The sequence below is a fragment of the Coffea arabica genome, chromosome 8c (assembly GCF_036785885.1).
Source record: "Coffea arabica cultivar ET-39 chromosome 8c, Coffea Arabica ET-39 HiFi, whole genome shotgun sequence".
Lineage (NCBI taxonomy): Eukaryota > Viridiplantae > Streptophyta > Magnoliopsida > Gentianales > Rubiaceae > Coffea > Coffea arabica.
Window position 1 is genome coordinate 35,502,504 of NC_092325.1, and position 20,030 is coordinate 35,522,533.

A 20,030-nucleotide genomic window follows, 5' to 3' on the forward strand; every position below is an offset into this window, starting at 1 on the left:
GAATACTGCTTTTGAACTGAAGTCGGGGTTGATTCACCTCCTACCTTCTTTCCATGGTCTCTCTGGTGAAGAACTCCACAAGCACGTAAAGGAGTTCGAGGTGGTCTGCTCTAGTATGAAACCTCCTGGGGTCACTGAAGAGCAAATTAGACTGAGAACCTTTCCGTTCTCTCTCAAGGATGCAACTAAAGATTGGTTGTACTACCTACCAGCAGGTAGTATTACCACATGGGCGCAGCTGAAAAAGAAATTCTTAGAAAAATTCTTCCCTGCATCCCGAGCTGCGAGTTTGAGGAAGGAGATCTGCGGCATCAAACAATATCCCGGTGAGTCCCTGTATGAATACTGGGAAAGGTTTAACAAGTTGTGCACTAGATGCCCGCAGCATCAAATTAGTGAGCAACTATTAATCCATTACTTCTATGAAGGGCTCCAATCAACAGACAGGAGTATCATTGACGCTGCCAGTGGGGGAGCACTTGCAAACAAGACACCGAGGGAAGCGTGGGAGCTCATCGAAGCCATGGCACAGAACTCCCAGCAATTTGGCTTCCGTGAGAGCAACCCTCCCCGTAGAGTCAACGAGATAGAGACTTCATCCTTACAGCAGCAACTGTCAGAATTGACATTGGTTGTTAGGCAATTAGCCATGAGAGACACGCCGCGAGCGAAAGTATGTGGAATCTGTATTAGCATGGACCATTGCACAGACTCGTGCCCCATTTTGCAAGAGGACGGGGCAGAACAGGTAAACATGGCCGGAGGCGTGCCCGCGCCCCGCAGGCAGTACGACCCATACTCCAATACGTACAATCCGGGTTGGAGGGACCATCCCAATCTCAGTTATGGGAACAGGCAACAAAATTTATTTCCGAATCGTCCACCAGGATTCCATCAGCCATGGCAACCAAAATCTCAACCCTCGTTCTCCAATTCAGGGAGTTCCCTGGAGGACCTAGTCAAAAACCTGGCCACGACTACTACTAATCTGGCCACGCCTACTACCCAGCTTCAACAGGAGATCAGATCCTTGGCCGCGAATACCGCGCAGCTCCAACAGGATACCAAAGCTGACAAGAAGGACCAAGACGTTTGAATAAGCCAACTGGCAACTGCCATCAACCGCTTGGAGTCCCATGTTTATGGAAAACTGCCATCGCAACCCGAGGTAAATCCCAGGAATGTAAGTGCCATGACGCTGAGGAGTGGCAAGGAACTGGAAGGGCCTAAAGTGGAAAGTTCAAAAAGCAAAAGTGAAGAGGAGATAGAGAAGGAAATTGAAGAGGAAGGGCGTATTCGCAAGGATCCTAAGGTAACCTTCACTTCTCCGCCCACTATTAAATCTAACTTACCTCCTTTTCCTTGCAGGTTGGAGAAGACAAAAAAGGCAGAGAAGGAAAAAGAGCTGTTGGATGTGTTCCGAAAAGTGGAGATTAACATCCCTTTACTGGATGCAATCAAGCAGATACCAAAATATACTAAATTTCTCAAGGATCTGTGCACCCATAAGAGGAAACTAAGAGGGGACGAAAGAGTAGCGGTGGGAGAGAATGTGTCAGCAATGCTCCAAAGAAAGCTCCCACCCAAGTGTGGAGATCCAGGTATGTTCACGATCCCCTGTAAGATAGGGAATACACCGATTAGGAAAGCAATGTTAGATTTAGGGGCGTCAATCAATGTGATGCCAAAGACTATTTTTGCTTCTGTAAATCTTGGGCCACTTAAAGAAACAGCTATCATAATTCAACTAGCTGATCGCACAAATGCATATCCAGAGGGGCTAGTTGAGGATGTCTTGGTTCAGGTAAATGAATTGATTTTTCCTGCAGATTTTTATATCTTGGACATGGGAGATGAAAAATCATTAAACCCGTCACCTATCTTGTTAGGTAGACCATTTCTTAGCACTGCCAGGACTAAAATAGATGTGAATGAGGGTCCTTTATCAATGGAATTTGATGGTGAAACTGTGAATTTTAATATTTTTGAGGCGATGAAATATCCAGAAGAATCTAACTCGGTCTTTGCTTTGAGCGTTATTGAGCATTTTGTGCAGGAAATTTTCGAATTAGATGGCGAAGACGCTTTGGAAGTGGCTCTAGTCAAGCATCTGGAGTTGGGTGTAACTCCTGATGTGGATCTAAGGGGAGATTTGCTCCATGCTGTGGAAGCCTTACACTCACTTCCACCCGTATCCCCAAGGTATGAACTTACTTCACTTTTTGCGCCAGAGGCTCAGACAAAGTTGCTCCCTTCAGTGGTGCAGGCACCGGAGTTGGAACTAAAACCTCTCCCGAAGCATCTAAAGTACGCATTCCTAGGAGACCGGGTGACACTGCCGGTAATCATCTCTGCACACCTGTCTCCAAGTCAAGAAGACAAACTAGTACGGATCCTGAGGGAGCATAAGGAGGCAATTGGGTGAAGTATAGCAGATATCAAGGGAATAAGTCCATCCTTATGTATGCACCGAATTCGGCTCGAGGAAGATGCGAAGCCGGTAAGACAGGCTCAAAGAAGATTGAACCCCCTGATGATGGAAGTTGTGAAAAAGGAGATACTCAAACTCCTAGAGGTGGGGATCATTTTTGCTATCTCGGATAGTCCATGGGTGAGTCCTGTCCAGGTAGTCCCGAAAAAGGCCGGAGTGACCGTGGAGGAGAACCAGGAGGGTGATATGGTCCCGGTCCGAAAAGCTACTGGCTAGCGTCAGTTCATCGACTACAGGAGGCTAAATGCCGTGACTAAAAAGGATCACTTCCCCCTCCCTTTTATTGATCAGATGGTAGAACGATTGGCAGGTCGTGTTTACTATTGTTTCTTGGATGATTTTTCAGGTTACTTTCATATCGCAATCGCACCAGAAGACCAGGAAAAAACCACCTTCACATGCCCATTTGGCACGTTTGCCTACCGCCGGATGCCTTTCGGTCTCTGCAATGCTCCGGCAACTTTTCAAAGGTGCATGGTAAGTATTTTCTCAGAATATGTGGAAAAAATAATTGAGATATTCATGGATGATTTTAGTGTGTACGGGGACAGTTTTGATGAATGCCTTGAAAATCTAGCTCTAATTCTGAAAAGGTGCATAGAGACGAATTTGGTACTTAATTGGGAAAAATGTCACTTTATGGTAGATTATGGCATTGTCTTAGGGCACGTCGTGTCGGCTAAGGGCATAGAGGTAGATAAAACTAAGATAGACCTTATTTCTGCTCTACCTTACCCCGTATGTGTACGGGAAGTGCGTTCGTTTTTTGGCCATGCAGGCTTTTACAGGAGATTTATCAAAGATTTTTCAAAGATAAGAACACCCCTGTTCAAGTTACTGCAGAAGGACGTGCCATTTGATTTCACAAATGAATGCGAGGTGGCTTTTGATAAACTGAAGGAATCATTGACATCGCCGCCTGTCATTCAACCCCCATATTGGAGCCTTCCGTTTGAAATTATGTGCGACGCGAGTGACTATGTCGTGGGCGCCGTGTTGGGACAAAGAATTGGAAGAGCACCACACGCGATCTATTATGCGTCGAGAGCCTTAAGTGGAGCCCAACTTAATTACTCCACAACGGAGAAAGAATTACTAGCTGTTGTTTTTGCACTAGAGAAATTTAGGTCATATTTATTGGGTGCAAAAGTAATAGTTTTCTCTGATCATGCAGCCTTGAGGTACTTGCTGGCGAAGAAGGATGATAAACCAAGACTGATCAGGTGGATCTTGCTCCTGCAGGAATTCGATCTAGAGATCAAGGACAAGAGCGGAGCTGAGAATTTGGTGGCTGATCATTTGAACCGGTTGCTCACAAATCAAGAGGATCTACCGTTAAGAGAATCATTTCCTGAGGAACAATTATTAGCCATTGATTCGTCAACACCTTGGTACGCTGACATTGTAAATTTTTTGGTCACGAATCAATTACTTGCAGGTTGGCCAAAAGCTAAAAGGGATAAACTAAAGAGTGATGCCAAACACTACCTTTGGGATGACCCCTACCTGTGGAGGTAATGTTCAGACCAAGTGATAAGAAGATGTGTAAGTGCAGGTGAGTTTCACTCTATTTTGACTTTCTGTCATTCGTTTGCATGTGGAGGGCATTTTGGTCCAAAGCGGACAGCTCGTAAAGTGCTAGAAAGTGGTTTTTATTGGCCTACTCTGTTTAGGGATGCATATTTGTTTTGCAAATCTTGTGATAAGTGTCAAAGGGTGGGGAATATCTCTCGAAGAGACCAAATGAGTCAAACCCCCATATTATTTGTTGAGATTTTTGATGTCTGGGGTATAAATTTCATGGGTCCCTTCCCCTCGTCTTTTGGTTTCTTGTACATTATACTTGCTGTTGACTATGTTTCCAAATGGGTGGAGGCAAAAGCCACCCGGACTAATGATTCTAGAGTGGTTGCAGATTTTATAAGATCTAACATTTTCGTCCGTTTTGGAATGCCAAGAGCCATAGTGAGTGACAGGAGCACCCATTTCTGTAATAAGACGATCACTGCTTTGTTTCGTAAGTATGGTGTGCTCCACAAAGTGTCCACTCCCTACCATCCCCAAACGAATGGTCAAGCCGAAGTATCAAACAGGGAAGTTAAGTCGATCCTGGAGAAGATGGTGAGGCCTGATAGAAAGGATTGGAGTGTGAAATTGGAAGATGCTCTCTGGGCCTATCGCACTGCGTATAAGACACCGATTGGGATGTCCCCATACAGGTTAGTTTTTGGGAAGCCTTGCCACCTCCCGGTGGAATATGAACACAAAGCATTTTGGGCACTTAAGCGGTGTAATATGGACCTTATGGAGGCCGGAGGAAATAGGAAGCTCCAATTACAAGAGTTGGAGGAGCTAAGGAATGAAGCCTATGAGAACGCTGCAATATACAAGGAGAAGAGTAAAATTTTTCATGACCAACAAGTGTCGAGGAAGTCGTTTGTCACAGGGCAAAAAGTCCTACTTTATCACTCGAGACTTAAGCTTTTCCCTGGTAAGTTGCGTTCCCGTTGGATTGGTCCATTTGTTGTTACTAATATTTCCCATTATGATGCAGTGGAAATCCAAAGTCTGAAGACGGAGAAGAAGTTCGTGGTAAATGGTCATCGTTTGAAACCCTATTATGAAGGGTTTGATAATGATCAAACGGAGGTTTTATTCCTTGGTGATCCGAGTGGGGAGGCCTAAACAATTGAAGGCCATGTCTAGTCAAAGACGTTAAAGAAAGGCGCTGCTTGGGAGACAACCCAAGGATTACAATAGTAGTTGTGATCATTTTTACTTACTCTGCAATTTTTCAGTTTCATCTTAATGTTTGGACTGTTTTTGTGGTGTTGGACAGAAGAGTAGAGGTTCCAAAGCGTGCCCACGTCCTGAAAGGGTCGCGCCAGGTGCCCTGAGCGAATTGGAGACTAGCAGTCTCAAGGCGTGCCTGCGCTTGCACAAAAATTCCCTTGAGTATCATTAGGATGCGCTGGGCAGAGAACTAGGTCCTTCAAGGCGTGCCCACGCCTTCCAACCTTTCCGATAGCGAAAAAAAAAATTTTTTTTTTCCAGGACTTCACTTTTTTTTTCCACTTTTCTCCCCGTGGGTCTTACCTAGTTTCTCCCCAAATTGCTTTTGCCTAACCTCCAGCACTTCTTCTTCCAATCTTGGTCAGCCGCCGCCTCCTGCCGCCGCACATTGCTGTCCGCCGTCCGCTGCAGCCAACACTCAGATCGAGCAGCCGCGCGCCTCCACGACGTCCACCGCAGCACCGCGCGCGAGACCACCACCAGCAGCAGGTCAGCCGCGGCCCTCCAAGACCCAGCCCGCAGCTGCCTGAACGTGCGGCCTGCACAGCCGCGCCCAGCACTGACGCGCCATCACCTTGCGCGACTCCCAGCACGCGCACGCCCGTGCGCGCGACAGCTGCGCTGCCTGCGCCTCTGCGTCCCCCTTGCGCGCGGCCCCTGCCTCAGCAGCATCAGCGCCCAGCTCCCTCTAACGCGCGCTTGCCCACTTGCGCGCAGCCCCCTTCCCCTGAGCAGTCACACACCAGCGCCCACGACCTGCTCTGCCGACCAGTCCTCTGCGCGCGCGCCCAGCCTCAGCTCTCCTTCTCCGCCAATTTCTTCTTCAGCGAGGACAAAGGGAAAAAGTGGTACCCTTATTCGCCTTTCTTGTTGAACTGGTGACTTCAATTGGGAATTTTAATTGATGAATGTTTGCCTCCTTTTGGGTTGCTATAATTGTTGGTATTGTCGGGGGACCATTTGATTTTTGTCTGACTGGGAGAGTCCTCATATCTGCCTTGCATTCATTACCTACTTTGGGAAATCGTGGGCTCTAGTGAATTTATTATTTGGAACACGTGGTCGGTAGCTCTCTAATTGTTGCCTTTTATTGACTAATATCTTGATTTGAGGGGAGTTGGTTCGGTCTTCTTTATGGTTGTCGGCTAATTGACGGCATTGGGGCATTGGTTGGTGTGTGTGGTCTGGTCGTTGTTTGGTGGGGTAACTGTGTCCCCTCTTGTTGTTGAGCTGCTGAGTATTTAGTAATTTTGTTGACTGTGGTCCCATATCTGCTTTTGGTGGTTGGTTGGCTGTCTCTGAGCTGATTTGTTATTCCGGTGGTCCCTAAATGCCTCCTAAGAAGGCAACTACTGCTGGGCCGTCTGGGTCCCAGCCTCGGAAGAGACGAGCTCCGGTCCAACCCCCCATTCGGTCCCGTCTGGGCCTGAATAAGAGTACCATGTCTCCTGGGGAGTGGGGGGAACCGATCACTAATCTTACAACGGCACAACAGGACCGGTTTAACACTTTGGTGAATCGACCTGTTGCTCCTTGCAAGTGCTTCCATGCCCCAACCCTGGACCATCTGCGAATTGCTCGGGAGGTTGAGCAGTTGTTCTCGGCGATAGGCTGGGAAAGGTATCTGAGCATTAACTACCCCACGTTTGAGGAGTTTTGTTGTGAATTCTACTGCTCTTTTGAGTTTATCAGGAATCAGTACATCACTTTGGATAAGTCGGAGATTATTCGGTTTAGATTAAAAGGCAAACATTATGATTTTTCAATCAATGAGTTTAATCTGACTTTGGGGTTTGTCAGTGAGGAAACCATTGCCTCCGGAGAGTATATTAATAGTGCTATTGACTACACCAGACCGTTCAGAACTGAATATATTGACATCTGGAGGGAGTGGTCCACGGATCGGCAGGTTTATAATCCGAGTCAGTCCAAGGCCTCTGAACTGAAGGATCCGGTCTTAAAGGTCATCCACAGGTTCTTGGCTTACAATTTCTCGGGGCGGAAGGATTCCTCCGGCACCCTTACCAAAGCAGAATTCTACTTCCTTTGGTGCATGTGCAACAATGTTAAGGTTAATTTTGGGTGTTGGATAGCCACTCAAATGGAGTCAATCATTCATAAGCACAATAAACCGATTATCCTAGGCTCGCTCATTACCCACTTGGCCATCCGATTGGGATTGCTAGACCTCGACAAGGAGCACAATTTCGCCCTAACTCGAGAGATTGAGCCACTAGATTTGCGCAGTTTGGAGCGGATGGGGGTTATTCGCAAGGTGGGCGATGTCTACCAGTTTACGCTCCTTGGTGAAGACGGCCCACGGCCTCGGGTGCCCACCACTGCACCCTCCACTGACTCGCCACCCTATCCGGATCAGGCGGGACCGTCCTCCTCTCATCCTCCTCCTGCTAGGGACCCTCGCTACCCGGACCTCCAAGAGGGTGTTCATGAGCTCAACACCCAGCTGTCGCAGATAGATGGCCGTCTAATGGCGCTCCAGGTCTTCGCCCGCATTCAGGCAGAGAATCAGGCGGCTTTCTACGCTCACATTGGATTCACCCCGCCTCATCCCCCTCCACCTTAGTGTCTCGCTTTCACTCCCCGGTGATCAGGGAAGTTCCTCTCAGTTCTCCTAATACTTCATTTATTCTACATTGGGGACAATGTCGGTCTTAGGTGTGGGGGGAGTGGTTTTCACTAGTCGTCCTTTTCGCCTTGTCTCATCAGTTCTTTTTAGCTTTAGTAAAAAAAAAAAAAAACCTGAAAAAGAAGAAAAAAGAATAATAATGAAAATCATTGTAGTTAGTCGGTTTGTTGTTTATGTCTATGCTTGTCAATGTTGGGGCATGTGCTGTGATGAACGACACAATCAAAGTGAGTAGATGTGTGGTCAAATATGCTAGCTGTGCATTTTGTTTCCCTTGGCGATGTCATTGAATGTTGAATATGCTGGAATTAACCCGTTCTTGTAACTTTCTGGGAAGCTTTTGAGCCTTGTTTGAGCATGTTATTCTTGTTTGCTCTTATTTTGTTTGATTGAGTGGGTATCGCACATGGTATGAACATTCTAGAACTTGCTATTTTGTACATGTCAAGACCACATTCTGTTGAACTACATGCATTTGAAATGATAAGGGCATTTAGGACTTGACCCCCTTGAGCTTTCGAAAGAAAATCATGCATTCGCCTTGATTCCCAATAGTAAACCAATTTGAGCTTTATCCTTCGTTTTTGGTTGTTATTCGTGTTTGTTAACCCGTGACCTCTTTAAACTTTCTTGTTTACCCCTGAGTTGTCAAGGGATGTCTGAGATCCATCATGTGTGCAAAGCAAACAAATTTGGGGTTGCAAGTGGTGTTAGATTAGGAGCTATATGATGCTATCCTTAAATGGGAAAATTGGAAAAAGGCCACTGACCAGAGGACTTTGGATTACAGGACGTGTCCACGCCTTAAAAAAAAAAAACTGAATAGACCTCGTGACCAGAGGACTATGGGCTACAAGGCGTGCCCACGCCTTGCGAGCAGTTCTCTAAAAAAAAATAAAAATAAAAAGAAAATTTTTTTTGGGCACTTGTACAGTGTGTACAGCAAATGGGAACTGCCTTGCTAGTGAACCCTCTCCGGTAAAGCATTGTGGTTATTAGTGAGTTTCGGATATTCTCTTGACACTTTACCCCCTATCTATACCTTCTTAACCCGCCTTTCACCTGAGCCCCATTACAACCCTATTAAAGTCCCTTTGATTTATGTGTTTGGTTCACGTTTAAGTGGTGGAGATGTGATAAATGTGCAAACCTATGGTAATGGCATTCCGTGATGTTGAATTGAGCGTTTCTAGTATTCATTCTTTGAATTACGACATGTCCGGTGTGTTCTACCTTTGGTAATATTGTCAGGGACCCTCGATGCTTGTGTTAGTATAGACTACTACATGACCTCTGCTCTCTTGGTTGTACTTCTGAGCTTTGAAATGCTTGATGGCAAGCATTGTCTAGCTGTGGGGGGATTTGATAGAACAGTTATTTGGCACATTTTGCAGTGTTATTTGGCCTAATTTTGGCTATTTACTGTGCTAAGTACTGAGGTTCAACTCATATCTCACATTTGTATGAATTGTAGGTGGTCGGCATAAAAAATGAGCTCGCGAGGTAATTTTCAGAAGATCTTTCATTTCAGAGCGTGGCCACGCCTTGGAAGGTGGACGAAACCGAAAGACGGACCGTGGTCCACGTGAACCCGGAACGTGGGATCAGAGCTCTAGAGACAACACTAGGCTTTGCACCAGACGTTTCCTTTTTTTGCTTCTTCTTGGACGGCGGCTATAAGAAGAAAGGGACAAAGCAAGATTGGAAATTAAACTTTTTGACCCTAGCTTTAGTTTTCTTTTGGCTACTTTTTGTCAGACGCCTCCCTTCGCTTTTGTTTTCTTCTTGGGCAGCAAATTAGATAGGGAGATTTACATCAAATAAAAACAGTAGCTTTAGTTTTTTTCTTTCCGGAGGCGCTAGAAGTCCTTTTTTCTTTTTGACTTTCAACTTTTCCGCTGGACAGAACCTTCGTAGCGTTTTGTTTTGTAATTGCGATTCTGAAGCAAAGACGAAGGCAGGGCCTTCTCTGTTGTTATTGCAATTAATTTCCCTTCCTCAATTCTTCGGCAATTAATTGAATGAATTCAATTAAGTCACGCGGGTTTGTCACGATGAGGAGCGGCTAATTTCCTCCTCTACCCAAAGGTTGACGCGAGGGCGCGGTCCATAACATCTGTGAGATCTAACCAAGCTTTCATTATTTCTTCCAATTCGTTATTATTCGTGCGTTTCCTGAATTAATTGTTCATGGGTATTTTATTAATTGAATATCAACGGCCGGATATTTGATTTAATTTAATAGCCTACTGCCACGTTAATTAAATAGAATCCGTAAATGTTCATTTAATTAACACCCCGTGGCAACCACCATAATTGGCTTTATGATGGGAAAATGCAGGATCTAATTTAAATAAACTCTCTTAGCGTGTTTATTGATTAGGATTGGGTTCTTCTAGCTCTAATGCAAACGGGTAATTAAATTCCTACGGTCGTACCTAGGGTTGTTATCTGGTTAGGGAAGCAGTCAATGATCGTACCTTGACTGTCGAAAAGGTAAGGAAGAATTGGTTGTCAGAGCTTATTGACAGCTATAACCAATCTAGTGACGAATTGATTAAATATCTGTGCATCGATGATCGTTTAATTGGACCGTGCCTGAGCAGTTGATCCTTTGGGTAGAACTTTTATTAATTGCTAGTTTTAGTGAATTATGCTTTGCGAGTTAGTTTTGAATTTAGTTCGCTTTATTTTACTTTTATTTTATTTAATTCTCTCCCATTGAAAATTCCCCCAATTTTGTTCTACTGATTTGGAAAGAAATACTTTCCTACCTGCTCCCTGTGGAATCGACCCTACTTGCCATTGTATGCAAAAATTAATATTTTTATAGACAAATCCGGTATATCGGATCAAGCAAACTCTTCGGGAACAGGGTGAATCAAGTAACCCATTGCACACCTAGGGTCCCTGCTCCAGTACTTGGATTAGTTTTATAATTATTAAATTGAGGTGGTAATTAGGACTTTTTAGTAATTATTATTGCACAGGTTCGGCACCTGTCAGGACTCCGGGGCCATAAGGTTGGTTTATAGGGGTATTGTCTAGAATGGAGGTTTGGGGTTGAGACTGAGAGGTTCTAGGGGTTCTAGACTTGGAAGCTGATTTCGGCCTCACCATAATTTGGAGCAAACAACTTAATCGACAGAAGCTCTAACAAAGATAACAACTCGCCAATGCCAACAACAAAATGAAGAAATGCCAACAATTAAAGGACCCAGCAAATGCAATACAGTAGGTACCAGTGATCTGCAACTCACAGTCAAAAAGAAATTGGATTCACCCAAAATTTGAACAACAGTCCCCAAGAATACGCTAGATCCAGCAATACCAGTTCAGAATTTCCACAAAGCAACACAGTCACAACTCCTTGGTAGTCAACCAAAGAGAGTTGACAAATTTAAGGGAGGAGATTCCAATAATAGCACCTAAAAACTCAATACATGACTCCAGTTGGCCAGTCGAAGTGAACAAGTCGAGTAATAGTATTGGAAAACCCTGGCATTAACAACTGAATCTCAAGCTTCTAGCTTCCAATCAGTTAGCCAAAAGAGTAGAATTAATCTAGTGGAGTCAAAATACCCACAGAGTTGATGAAACAATTCCAACGGCTGACCCAAAGTAATGAAAACCCCAACTGACAGTTAAAAGTAAACTCGGTCCAACTAAAATTCTAACAAATGTCCCCAAAATAGCTATATGACCCAATCACCAGGATGTCCTTCACAATTTAAACGAAATGCTACCAATCTCCCAAGTAAAACAAGCGGCCAAGTATTCCAATTCAATATGCAGAAGCAGAATCAAATCGCCCAAATGTCGATAGACAGTTGCAGTATTTCAGCCCTCCCAAAATCTCACAAAAGGGTTCCAAATTGACAGTTAATTGCAAAATTTCACCCAACCCAAAAGAAGCCACAAATGCCAGTGAAAATACTCCAACCAGTACCACTGGTGGAAATCACACAATTGAGGAAAGGACCTCCACACGGCCAAAATACCAACTGTTGACAAACCCAGATAGGACCAATCAATACAGAGAAATTGGGGAGCAAGATTCAAATACCTCCACTGGTACCACTCCAGGCGGCGGACAGAGCAGCGGGCAGAGTCGCACGGCTGAGAGCATGGGGCGAGAGGCGGAGCGCGCGGTTGGGGTGCGCGTTGGTGGTGATAGGCCACGACATGCGGCAGCCGTGGCGAGGTGGAGCTGTGAGAGAGGCGCGCAGAGCAACGGCAGCGCGCGACTTCAGCAGCGATGGCGTTGGCTTGGGCAGAGTGCGCGACAGTGGAGGAGAGCTGGTGGAGGTACAGGCGCCACGTGTGAGGAGCCGCGGCTGCACGAGGAGGCTGCGTCAGCTGGCTGCGGACAGTGAAAGGCTGCGGCGGCTGCTCGCGGTTGGCAGAGAGAAGGGGAAAGCTGCGGTGGAGAGGTTTGGCGGCGTTGTGCTGGTGCGATCTGGCATGCGGCGATGGGGGGACGGCGCTCGCGTCGGCATGCGCAGAGAGAAGTGGAGCAGCAGGGAAGAAAGAAAGAAAAGAGAAAGAAAGAAGAAGAAGAAGAAAAAAAGGAAAAAAAAAAAGAAAGATTTTTTTTTTTTGGTGCTCCCTTTAAGCTATGATGAGAAGAAAGAATTATTTTTTCTATTTCTAAATTTTTTTTTGGAATTTAAAAATTCTCTTTAATCATTTTTATTAGTTTTTTCTTTTTTTTAAAATTTTAAATTTTTGATTTTTTTTCCGTTCTCTCTCTCTCTCTCTCTCTCTCTCTCTCTCTCTCTCTCTCTTTTTTTTTTGTTTTTAAGATTTGAATACTACCTTTCCCGCGAATGTGATATGGGCACGTGACGAAGGCAAGACATGAGGAGCTTTCCGGGTGACCTGACGTGGGCACGTCATAAGAGCCAGATTGCTCTCTGACCATGAACTCTGCATAGGACTTGCCAGATTACTCTCTGACCATGAGCTCTGCATAGGACTTGACGCGGGCACGTCATGAGGGCGAGAACCCTTGCTGACGATTCTGATTGTGAGCTTTCTATACGTTATGACGCGGGCGCGTCATGAGAGTAAGAACCCTTTCTGGTGATTCTGACCGTGAGCGCTCCATACGCCATCACGCGGCGCGTCATGACAGAAGGACACCTACAAATCATCGAAAACGAAAATTGAAACCCGAAATCAGTCAAATTCAAGGAAAACATACTTAAATTATCACAAGAAATCAAACATACAATTAAAAGAAACAATTGGGTTGCCTCCCAATAAGCGCCTTTTTTTAATGTCTTTGGCTAGACATGGCAAAGTGTCACTGATTAGAACACGGCGGTACGTCAAGACTTATTGTCTCCACCTCTCCACTTGAAAAACCTTCGTAATAACGTTTGAGACGGTGTCCATTCACCACAAATTTGTTGTCTATTTTAGCACTCCAGATTTCAACTGCACCATATGGAAACACGTGAGTAACAATAAAAAGTCCAATCCAACGGAAGCGCAACTTACCTGGGAATAGCTTAAGCCTGGATTGGTATAAGAGAACTTTCTGACCAACTTCAAAAGTTTTTCTAGAAATTTGTTGATCATGAAATGTCCGACTTCTCTCCTTATAAATTAAAGCGTTTTCGTATGTTTCGTTCCGGATCTCCTCCAATTCTTGCAAATCTAACTTCCGTTGAGCACCGGCATCTTCTAAGTTCATGTTATATTGTTTAATCGCCCAAAAAGCCTTGTGCTCGAACTCCACTAGAAGGTGACACGGCTTCCCAAATACCAATCTGTACGGTGACATCCCTATGGGGGTCTTGTACGCCGTTCGATAGGTCCAAAGTGCATCTTCCAATCGTTGATTCCAATCTTTCCTATCAGGTTGCACCATTTTCTCCAGAATGGATTTAATTTTCCGATTTGATACCTCCGCTTGACCATTGGTCTGCGGGTGGTACGACGTTGAGATCCTGTAGAGTACACTGTACTTGTAAAATAATGTAGGTATGGTCTTATTGCAGAAATGCGTCCCCCTGTCACTAACAATTGCCTTTGGCATCCCAAAACGCACAAAAATATTAGACCTAATAAAATCTGCAACTACTTTCGAATCATTAGTCCGAGTGGCCTTAGCCTCCACCCATTTGGACACATAGTCAACTGTCAGCAGAATATATATAAAACCAAATGAAGTAGGAAAAGGCCCCATGAAATCTATATCCCATACATAAAAAATTTCGATAAAAATCAACGGGACTTGGGGCATATGATCTCTACGGGCTATATTACCTACCCTTTGACAGCGATCACATGACTTACAGAACACATAAGCATTCTTAAACAATGAAAGCCAATAAAATTCACTTTCTAAAACCTTATGAGCAGTTCTCTTGGGTCCAAAATGACCCCCACATGCAAAAGTATGACAAAAACCTAAAATCGATTGAAATTTCACTTCACTTGCATATCTCCGCATCACTTGATCTGCACATCTTTTCCATAAATACGGATCATCCCAAATAAAATACTTGGCGTCGCTCTTCAATTTATCTCTCTTCGATTTTGACCAACCTGCAGGAAAATTACCCGTTACTAGATAATTGACTAAATCAGCATACCAAGGCAATTGAGAATTTAAGGAAAATAAATGCTCTTGAGGGAATGCATCTTTCAACGGTTCGTTCTCCTCTCCAACTGGTATGCGATTCAAATGGTCTGCTACTAGATTTCCTGAGCCATTTTTATCCCTTATCTCCAAGTCAAATTCCTGTAGTAGCAATATCCATCTGATAAGCCTCGATTTTGCATCTTTCTTGGTCATTAGGTATCTTAATGTTGCGTGGTCAGAAAATACAATTACTTTAGCACCTAACAAATATGACCTGAATTTTTCTAAAGCAAAAATAACCATAAGAAGCTCCTTCTCAGTGGTGGAGTAATTCAATTGAGCTCCATTCAATGCTCGGGACGCATAGTAGATGACGTGAGCTGCCTTTCCCACTCTTTGCTCTAACACAACCCCTACAGCATGATCACTGGTATCGCACATGATCTCAAATGGTAAACTCCAGTCAGGGGGCTGGATGATTGGAGGTGAGGTCAACAATTCCTTCAACTTGTTGAAGGCTCTCTCACACTTGTCATCAAATTCGAAAGCTACATTCTTTTATAAAAGTTGGAACAACGGGGCTCCAACCTTCGAGAAATCCTTGATAAATCTTAGGTAAAATCCTGCATGTCCAAGAAAAGAGCGCACTTCCCACACACTCGCGGGGTAAGGCAAAGCAGATATAATATCTATTTTCGCCTTGTCAACTTCAATACCCTTAGACGATGCAACATGGCCTAAGACAATCCCGTGGTCAACCATAAAATGATATTTTTTCCAATTAAGCACAAGATTAGTCTCTATACACCTTATCAGGATCAATTTCAGGTTATTTAGACACGTATCAAAACTATCACCTTACACACTGAAATCGTTCATGAAAACCTCAATTATTTTCTCAACATACTCAGAAAAGATGGTTACCATACATCTTTGGAAAGTTGCAGGTGCATTGCACAACCCAAATGGCACTCGTCTATAGGCAAAGGTCCCGAACGGGCACGTGAAGGTCGTCTTCTCTTGGTCCTCTGGTGCAATTGCTATCTGAAAATATCCTGAAAATCCATCCAAAAAATAATAGTAAATTCTACAAGCCAAACGTTCAACCATTTGGTCAATCAAAGGGAGAGGAAAATAGTCCTTTTTGGTGACGGCATTTAGCCTACGGTAGTCTATACACTGCCTCCATCCAGTGGGTTTGCGCACTGGCACGAGTTCACCCGTTTGGTTGGCCTCTACCGTCACTCCTGCCTTCTTTGGGACTACCTGGACCGGACTTACCCAAGGGCTATCTGATATTACAAAGATGATCCCCACATTTAGCAATTTTAAAATTTCTTTCTTTACAACTTCCATCATGAGGGGGTTGAACCTCCTTTGAGTCTGTCGGACAGGTTTAGCATACTCTTCCAGTCTAATCTGGTGCATACAGATGGCCGGGTTTATCCCCTTAATGTCTGCGATTGTCCACCCTATCGCCTCTTTATGCTCTCTAAGGACCCGGATCAGTTTTTTCTCCTGGGTTTTTGACAGTGCCGATGAGATAATCACCGGGAGTGTCTCGTTGTCACCCAAATATGCATACTTCAGGTGCTCTGGTAGGGGTTTCAACTCCAAAATAGGTGCCTACACCACAGATGGCAATACCTTCTGGTGAGATTCGGGAATAAAAATAGGCAAGACTTCATTTCTTTTTGTGGTGGTCGGCAATAAGTGTAATGCACCTATTGTGCATTTTAGATCCTCGTTCCACTCCACCCCAGGAACTGTCTCCAACTCGAGGTGCTTGGTTAAAGCCACCTCCAACTCATCCCTACCAACAATTTCAAACACTTCTTGCACCGCAGGGTCAATAGCACTCACAGAGAAAACTGAGCTAAAGTTGGAGTTTGAGAGATATTTCATAGTATCAAAGATATTAAAATAGACAATTTCTCCATCAAATTTCATGGACAAGATACCCTTATTAACATCAATTTTTGTTTGTGCTGTACTCATAAAGGGTCTACCTAATAATAAAGGTGAGGGATCAGGTGAGTGATCGTCATCCATTCCATATCAAGTACGTAAAAATCAGCTGGAAACACCAAATCATTAACATTTACCAACACATCTTCCACCAACCCATCAGGATATGCATTAGTTCGGTCAGCTAATTGAATAATTATCCTAATTTCTTTTAATGGACCTAGTTTCAGAGAAGCATAGATAGATTTAGGCATGACATTAATTGATGCTCCTAAATCCAACATGACCTTTCTAATCATAGTGTTGCCTATCCTACAGGGAATAGTAAACATACCTGGATCCCCGCACTTTGGTGGAAGTTTTCTCTGCAGAACCGCAGACACATTTTTCCCAACAATAACCCTTTCATCTCTCCTCAACCGCCTTCGATTGACACACAAGTCCCTTAGAAACTTGGCATATTTTGGTATTTATTTGATTGCGTCTAAGAGGGGGATATTTATCTCCACCTTGCGAAGCACCTCCAAGATCTCCTTCTCCTTATCCTGCTTCTTTGATTTTTCCAACTTGCTAGGAAAAGGAGGCGGGTTAGTTTTAACTGTAATTACTGGATCTGAAAGTACCATTGGATCTGCACCATTGCTGTCCTCCCTCTCAAGCTCATTTTCGATATTTTTCTCATCCTTATTCTTAGGGATCATAGGTTCAGGCCCTTGAACCTCCTTGTCATTTCTCAAGGTCATGGCGCTCACATTCTTGGGGTTCAACTCAGGTTAAGATGGCAGCTTCCCTTGAATTTGGGATTCCAAACGGTTGATCGTGATAGCCATTTGATTTACTTGATTTTGCAATGATGGCACTTGTCCTAGTTGATTCCTCATGATTTGCAGGTCTGAATCCGTCTTTTGTTGGTTCGCAAGTAACTGTTTCATCATCTCTTCCATGGACGAACTCGAGTTCGGAGGGGATGGTGGTTGGCGAGCCTGGTACTGCTGCTGGTACCTTGCTGCCTATTTGGTACGAAGTTGGACTGCCTATTCCCTCCATAGCTGAGGTTGGGATAATCTCTCCAACCGGGATTGTAGGTGCTCGAATAAGGGTCGTACTGCTTTCTTGGCGCAAGCGCGTGGCTAGCCATGTTCACATGTTCTGCCGTTTCTTTCTGAATCATTGAACACATGTCTGCAGAGTGCCCTATACCAGTGCAAATCCCACACACCTTGGCCTGAGATGCGTTCCCTACAGCCAGTTGCCTGACAAAAGAAGTCAATTCAGTCAACTGCTGCTGGATAAAAGATGTCTCTACCTCATTTACCTTGCGTATTAGGATATCCTCCCTTGTACCGAATTGTTGTGAATTCTCTGCCATTCCCTCAATTAATTTCCATGCTTCCCGAGGGGTTTTGTTCACTAGTGCCCCTCCACTTGCAGCATCAATTATGCTCCTGTCCCTGAAAAGGAGCCCCTCATAAAAATACTGTATGAGCAACTGATCAATTATCTGGTACTGGGGGCACTTGATGCACAACTTTTTGAACCTGTCGCGCCCCATTTTTTTGGAAAAATAAAATGATTGTTTTTTGTGAATTTATTGATTTGGGAAAAATAAATTTTGTTGATAAAAAACAAAAATGGGTCTAAATGGGACTTTTGAAAATGCGACGATTTGACCCAAGAAAAATAGTTCAAAAAGGGTTTTTATATGAAAAATGGAGTCGCCACTTGGTATAGAGTTAGGGTGTACCAAGTCACCCAAAAAAAATGAATTTTTTAAAGAAAAAAGTAAGAAAACCCTTTTTAAACGACTCCTAGTCCACGTAAAACAAAGAAAAAGGTTCGGGAGTCACATTTGACGAAGGGAAAGGCAAGGATAAAAATCCAAGGCACCCCTTCGACCTAGCCAAGGCTAGTTGCGTGATTTAACCCTTATTTTCCTAATTTTTCTACCCAAAGTATGTATTTGCATTTTGGACAAAGACTAATGAATGAGAAATGCAATCCTAAATTCTACGATGTCTCTCGTGAGGTTTTTGGTCCCAAACCACATGAATTGTGGCGGCCAATAAAGGGAAACCTCATAGAGGTCGATTGATGCAAATGGTGACTCAAGTGCAAGTGTGCAAGTGTATGAAAATCAAAGTGTTTGTGTGTGCAAATGAATGAAGATAGAATAGTACATATATAAGTGAAACTTGAATTTCATTTGTGAAGTAAAGTAAATAAATGATAAAAATGTAGTGAAAAATATGGATTGAGAAATGTAAGAAAAATGTGATTAAAAGAGTATGGAAGTGATAAAAATGAAAGTATGACCCTAGGGGAATGCAACAAGTCGGGTACGGGGGTTGACTTCTAACTTTTTGAGATTTTAATTTTCCCTTTGATTAGAAGGAAAAACTAGCGTGCTAAGGCTATTTTGAAGCCACACTCGCTCGTTTCCCTTACCCAAGGGGGTTTTCACGCAAATGAACTCTAACTAGCATGAGATGCAAGTCCTAAAGTGAAGGGGAAGGGGTTTGAGGAACATACCAAATGATAAACTAAGGAAAAATGCGTGATATGTGGTGATCATGCACTTCGTGAAAAAGGAGAAAAAACCTATTGGGTCTAGCATTGGACTAGCCCCTCCTATGAATTCCGACTAGCGTTGGACTAGTGGAAACGATAAAAGAAACCACAACTAGCGTTAGACTAGTGTGGTGACGTACATTCATCCATTCCATTCATCTATACTTAAAAAAAACGAGTAGACATGCAAATCACTTAAATCATGTAGCACTTATCATGCTCGACTAAATGCCAGATCCTAATAAAGCATTTAACATATAACACATAGGCATGCAACCATTACATTTACTAACTAAAACAAAGGGGAAAGGGAAAATGGACCAAATTACTTGCTACGCCCTATCTATTACAAGCCAAGAGGTGTACACATACCCCATTGATAGAAATCGAAAGTAAATGAAATAAATGAAATGAAATAAGGAGTGGCTAGAAAAGCAAGTAGACATGCAAATTTCAATTAGCACATTAGTCCACATAGGAGAGAAACAAAAGATAAAAGAAAGTTATACCTCCCCTGTTCGTGAAGCTAATAAGTGGAAAAGGTTCTAATTTGAGCTAAAAACCATTAAACAAAAGATTAATGTACCAATTTAATAGTAAATCAATCAACACAAATTATTCAAAAACAAAAGTTAAGGAACCACTAATAGATACGAAATTGAACCATTGAAGCCTTTCAAATAATCAAACAAATCCATATTCGTCAAATAGGGATCCAAATGAAAAATGAAAAAGACATTTGAAGGATCAAATTGATGGATATTTCAATTTCTAGAGCCATAGTGCAACAAAAAGGAACTTGAGGGGTCAAAATGCAAATCTTAAAAAATTATTTCATGCAAACTCATGCAAATGAACGTGAGATTGTTTGCAACAAGAAAACATTTCTGCAATCAAACTATCAACCGCAACTTGCATTCTCACAAGCAAATATCAACCTTAATGCCAAAACTTGATCAAAACCATTC

At 43.5% G+C, this 20,030-nt stretch overlaps 2 protein-coding genes and 1 non-coding gene across 3 annotated transcripts; 2 read left to right on the forward strand and 1 right to left on the reverse strand.

The window, feature by feature from the left end:
- Positions 1-286: 286 nt before the first annotated feature.
- Positions 287-393, reverse strand: LOC113707519 (small nucleolar RNA R71). Its single transcript, XR_003452247.1, has one exon. It is a non-coding gene; the product is annotated as a small nucleolar RNA R71 (small nucleolar RNA).
- A 1,168-nt stretch (positions 394-1,561) lies between these two features.
- Positions 1,562-2,425, forward strand: LOC113706019 (uncharacterized). Its single transcript, XM_027227916.2, has one exon. It carries the CDS (start codon positions 1,562-1,564, stop codon positions 2,423-2,425), a length of 864 nt encoding a protein of 287 aa, XP_027083717.2.
- Positions 2,426-4,234: 1,809 nt separating this feature from the next.
- LOC140013520 (uncharacterized) lies at positions 4,235-5,388 on the forward strand. The gene is made up of 3 exons (XM_072062825.1): positions 4,235-4,982; positions 5,046-5,140; positions 5,290-5,388. Exons 1-3 carry the CDS (start codon positions 4,235-4,237, stop codon positions 5,386-5,388), a joined length of 942 nt encoding a protein of 313 aa, XP_071918926.1.
- Positions 5,389-20,030: the final 14,642 nt, after the last annotated feature.

What these genes read in the sequence shown, in the direction of transcription:
- LOC140013520 (XM_072062825.1), top strand. Translation starts at nt 4,235, where the DNA reads ATGAGTCAAACCCCCATATTATTTGTTGAGATTTTTGATGTCTGGGGT. An exon ending in GAGACTTAAGCTTTTCCCTG is followed by an intron (nt 4,983 to 5,045) that starts GTAAGTTGCGTT and finishes ATTATGATGCAG; the next exon opens with TGGAAATCCAAAGTCTGAAG. An exon ending in TTGATAATGATCAAACGGAG is followed by an intron (nt 5,141 to 5,289) that starts GTTTTATTCCTT and finishes GCAATTTTTCAG; the next exon opens with TTTCATCTTAATGTTTGGAC.
- LOC113706019 (XM_027227916.2), top strand. Translation starts at nt 1,562, where the DNA reads ATGCTCCAAAGAAAGCTCCCACCCAAGTGTGGAGATCCAGGTATGTTC.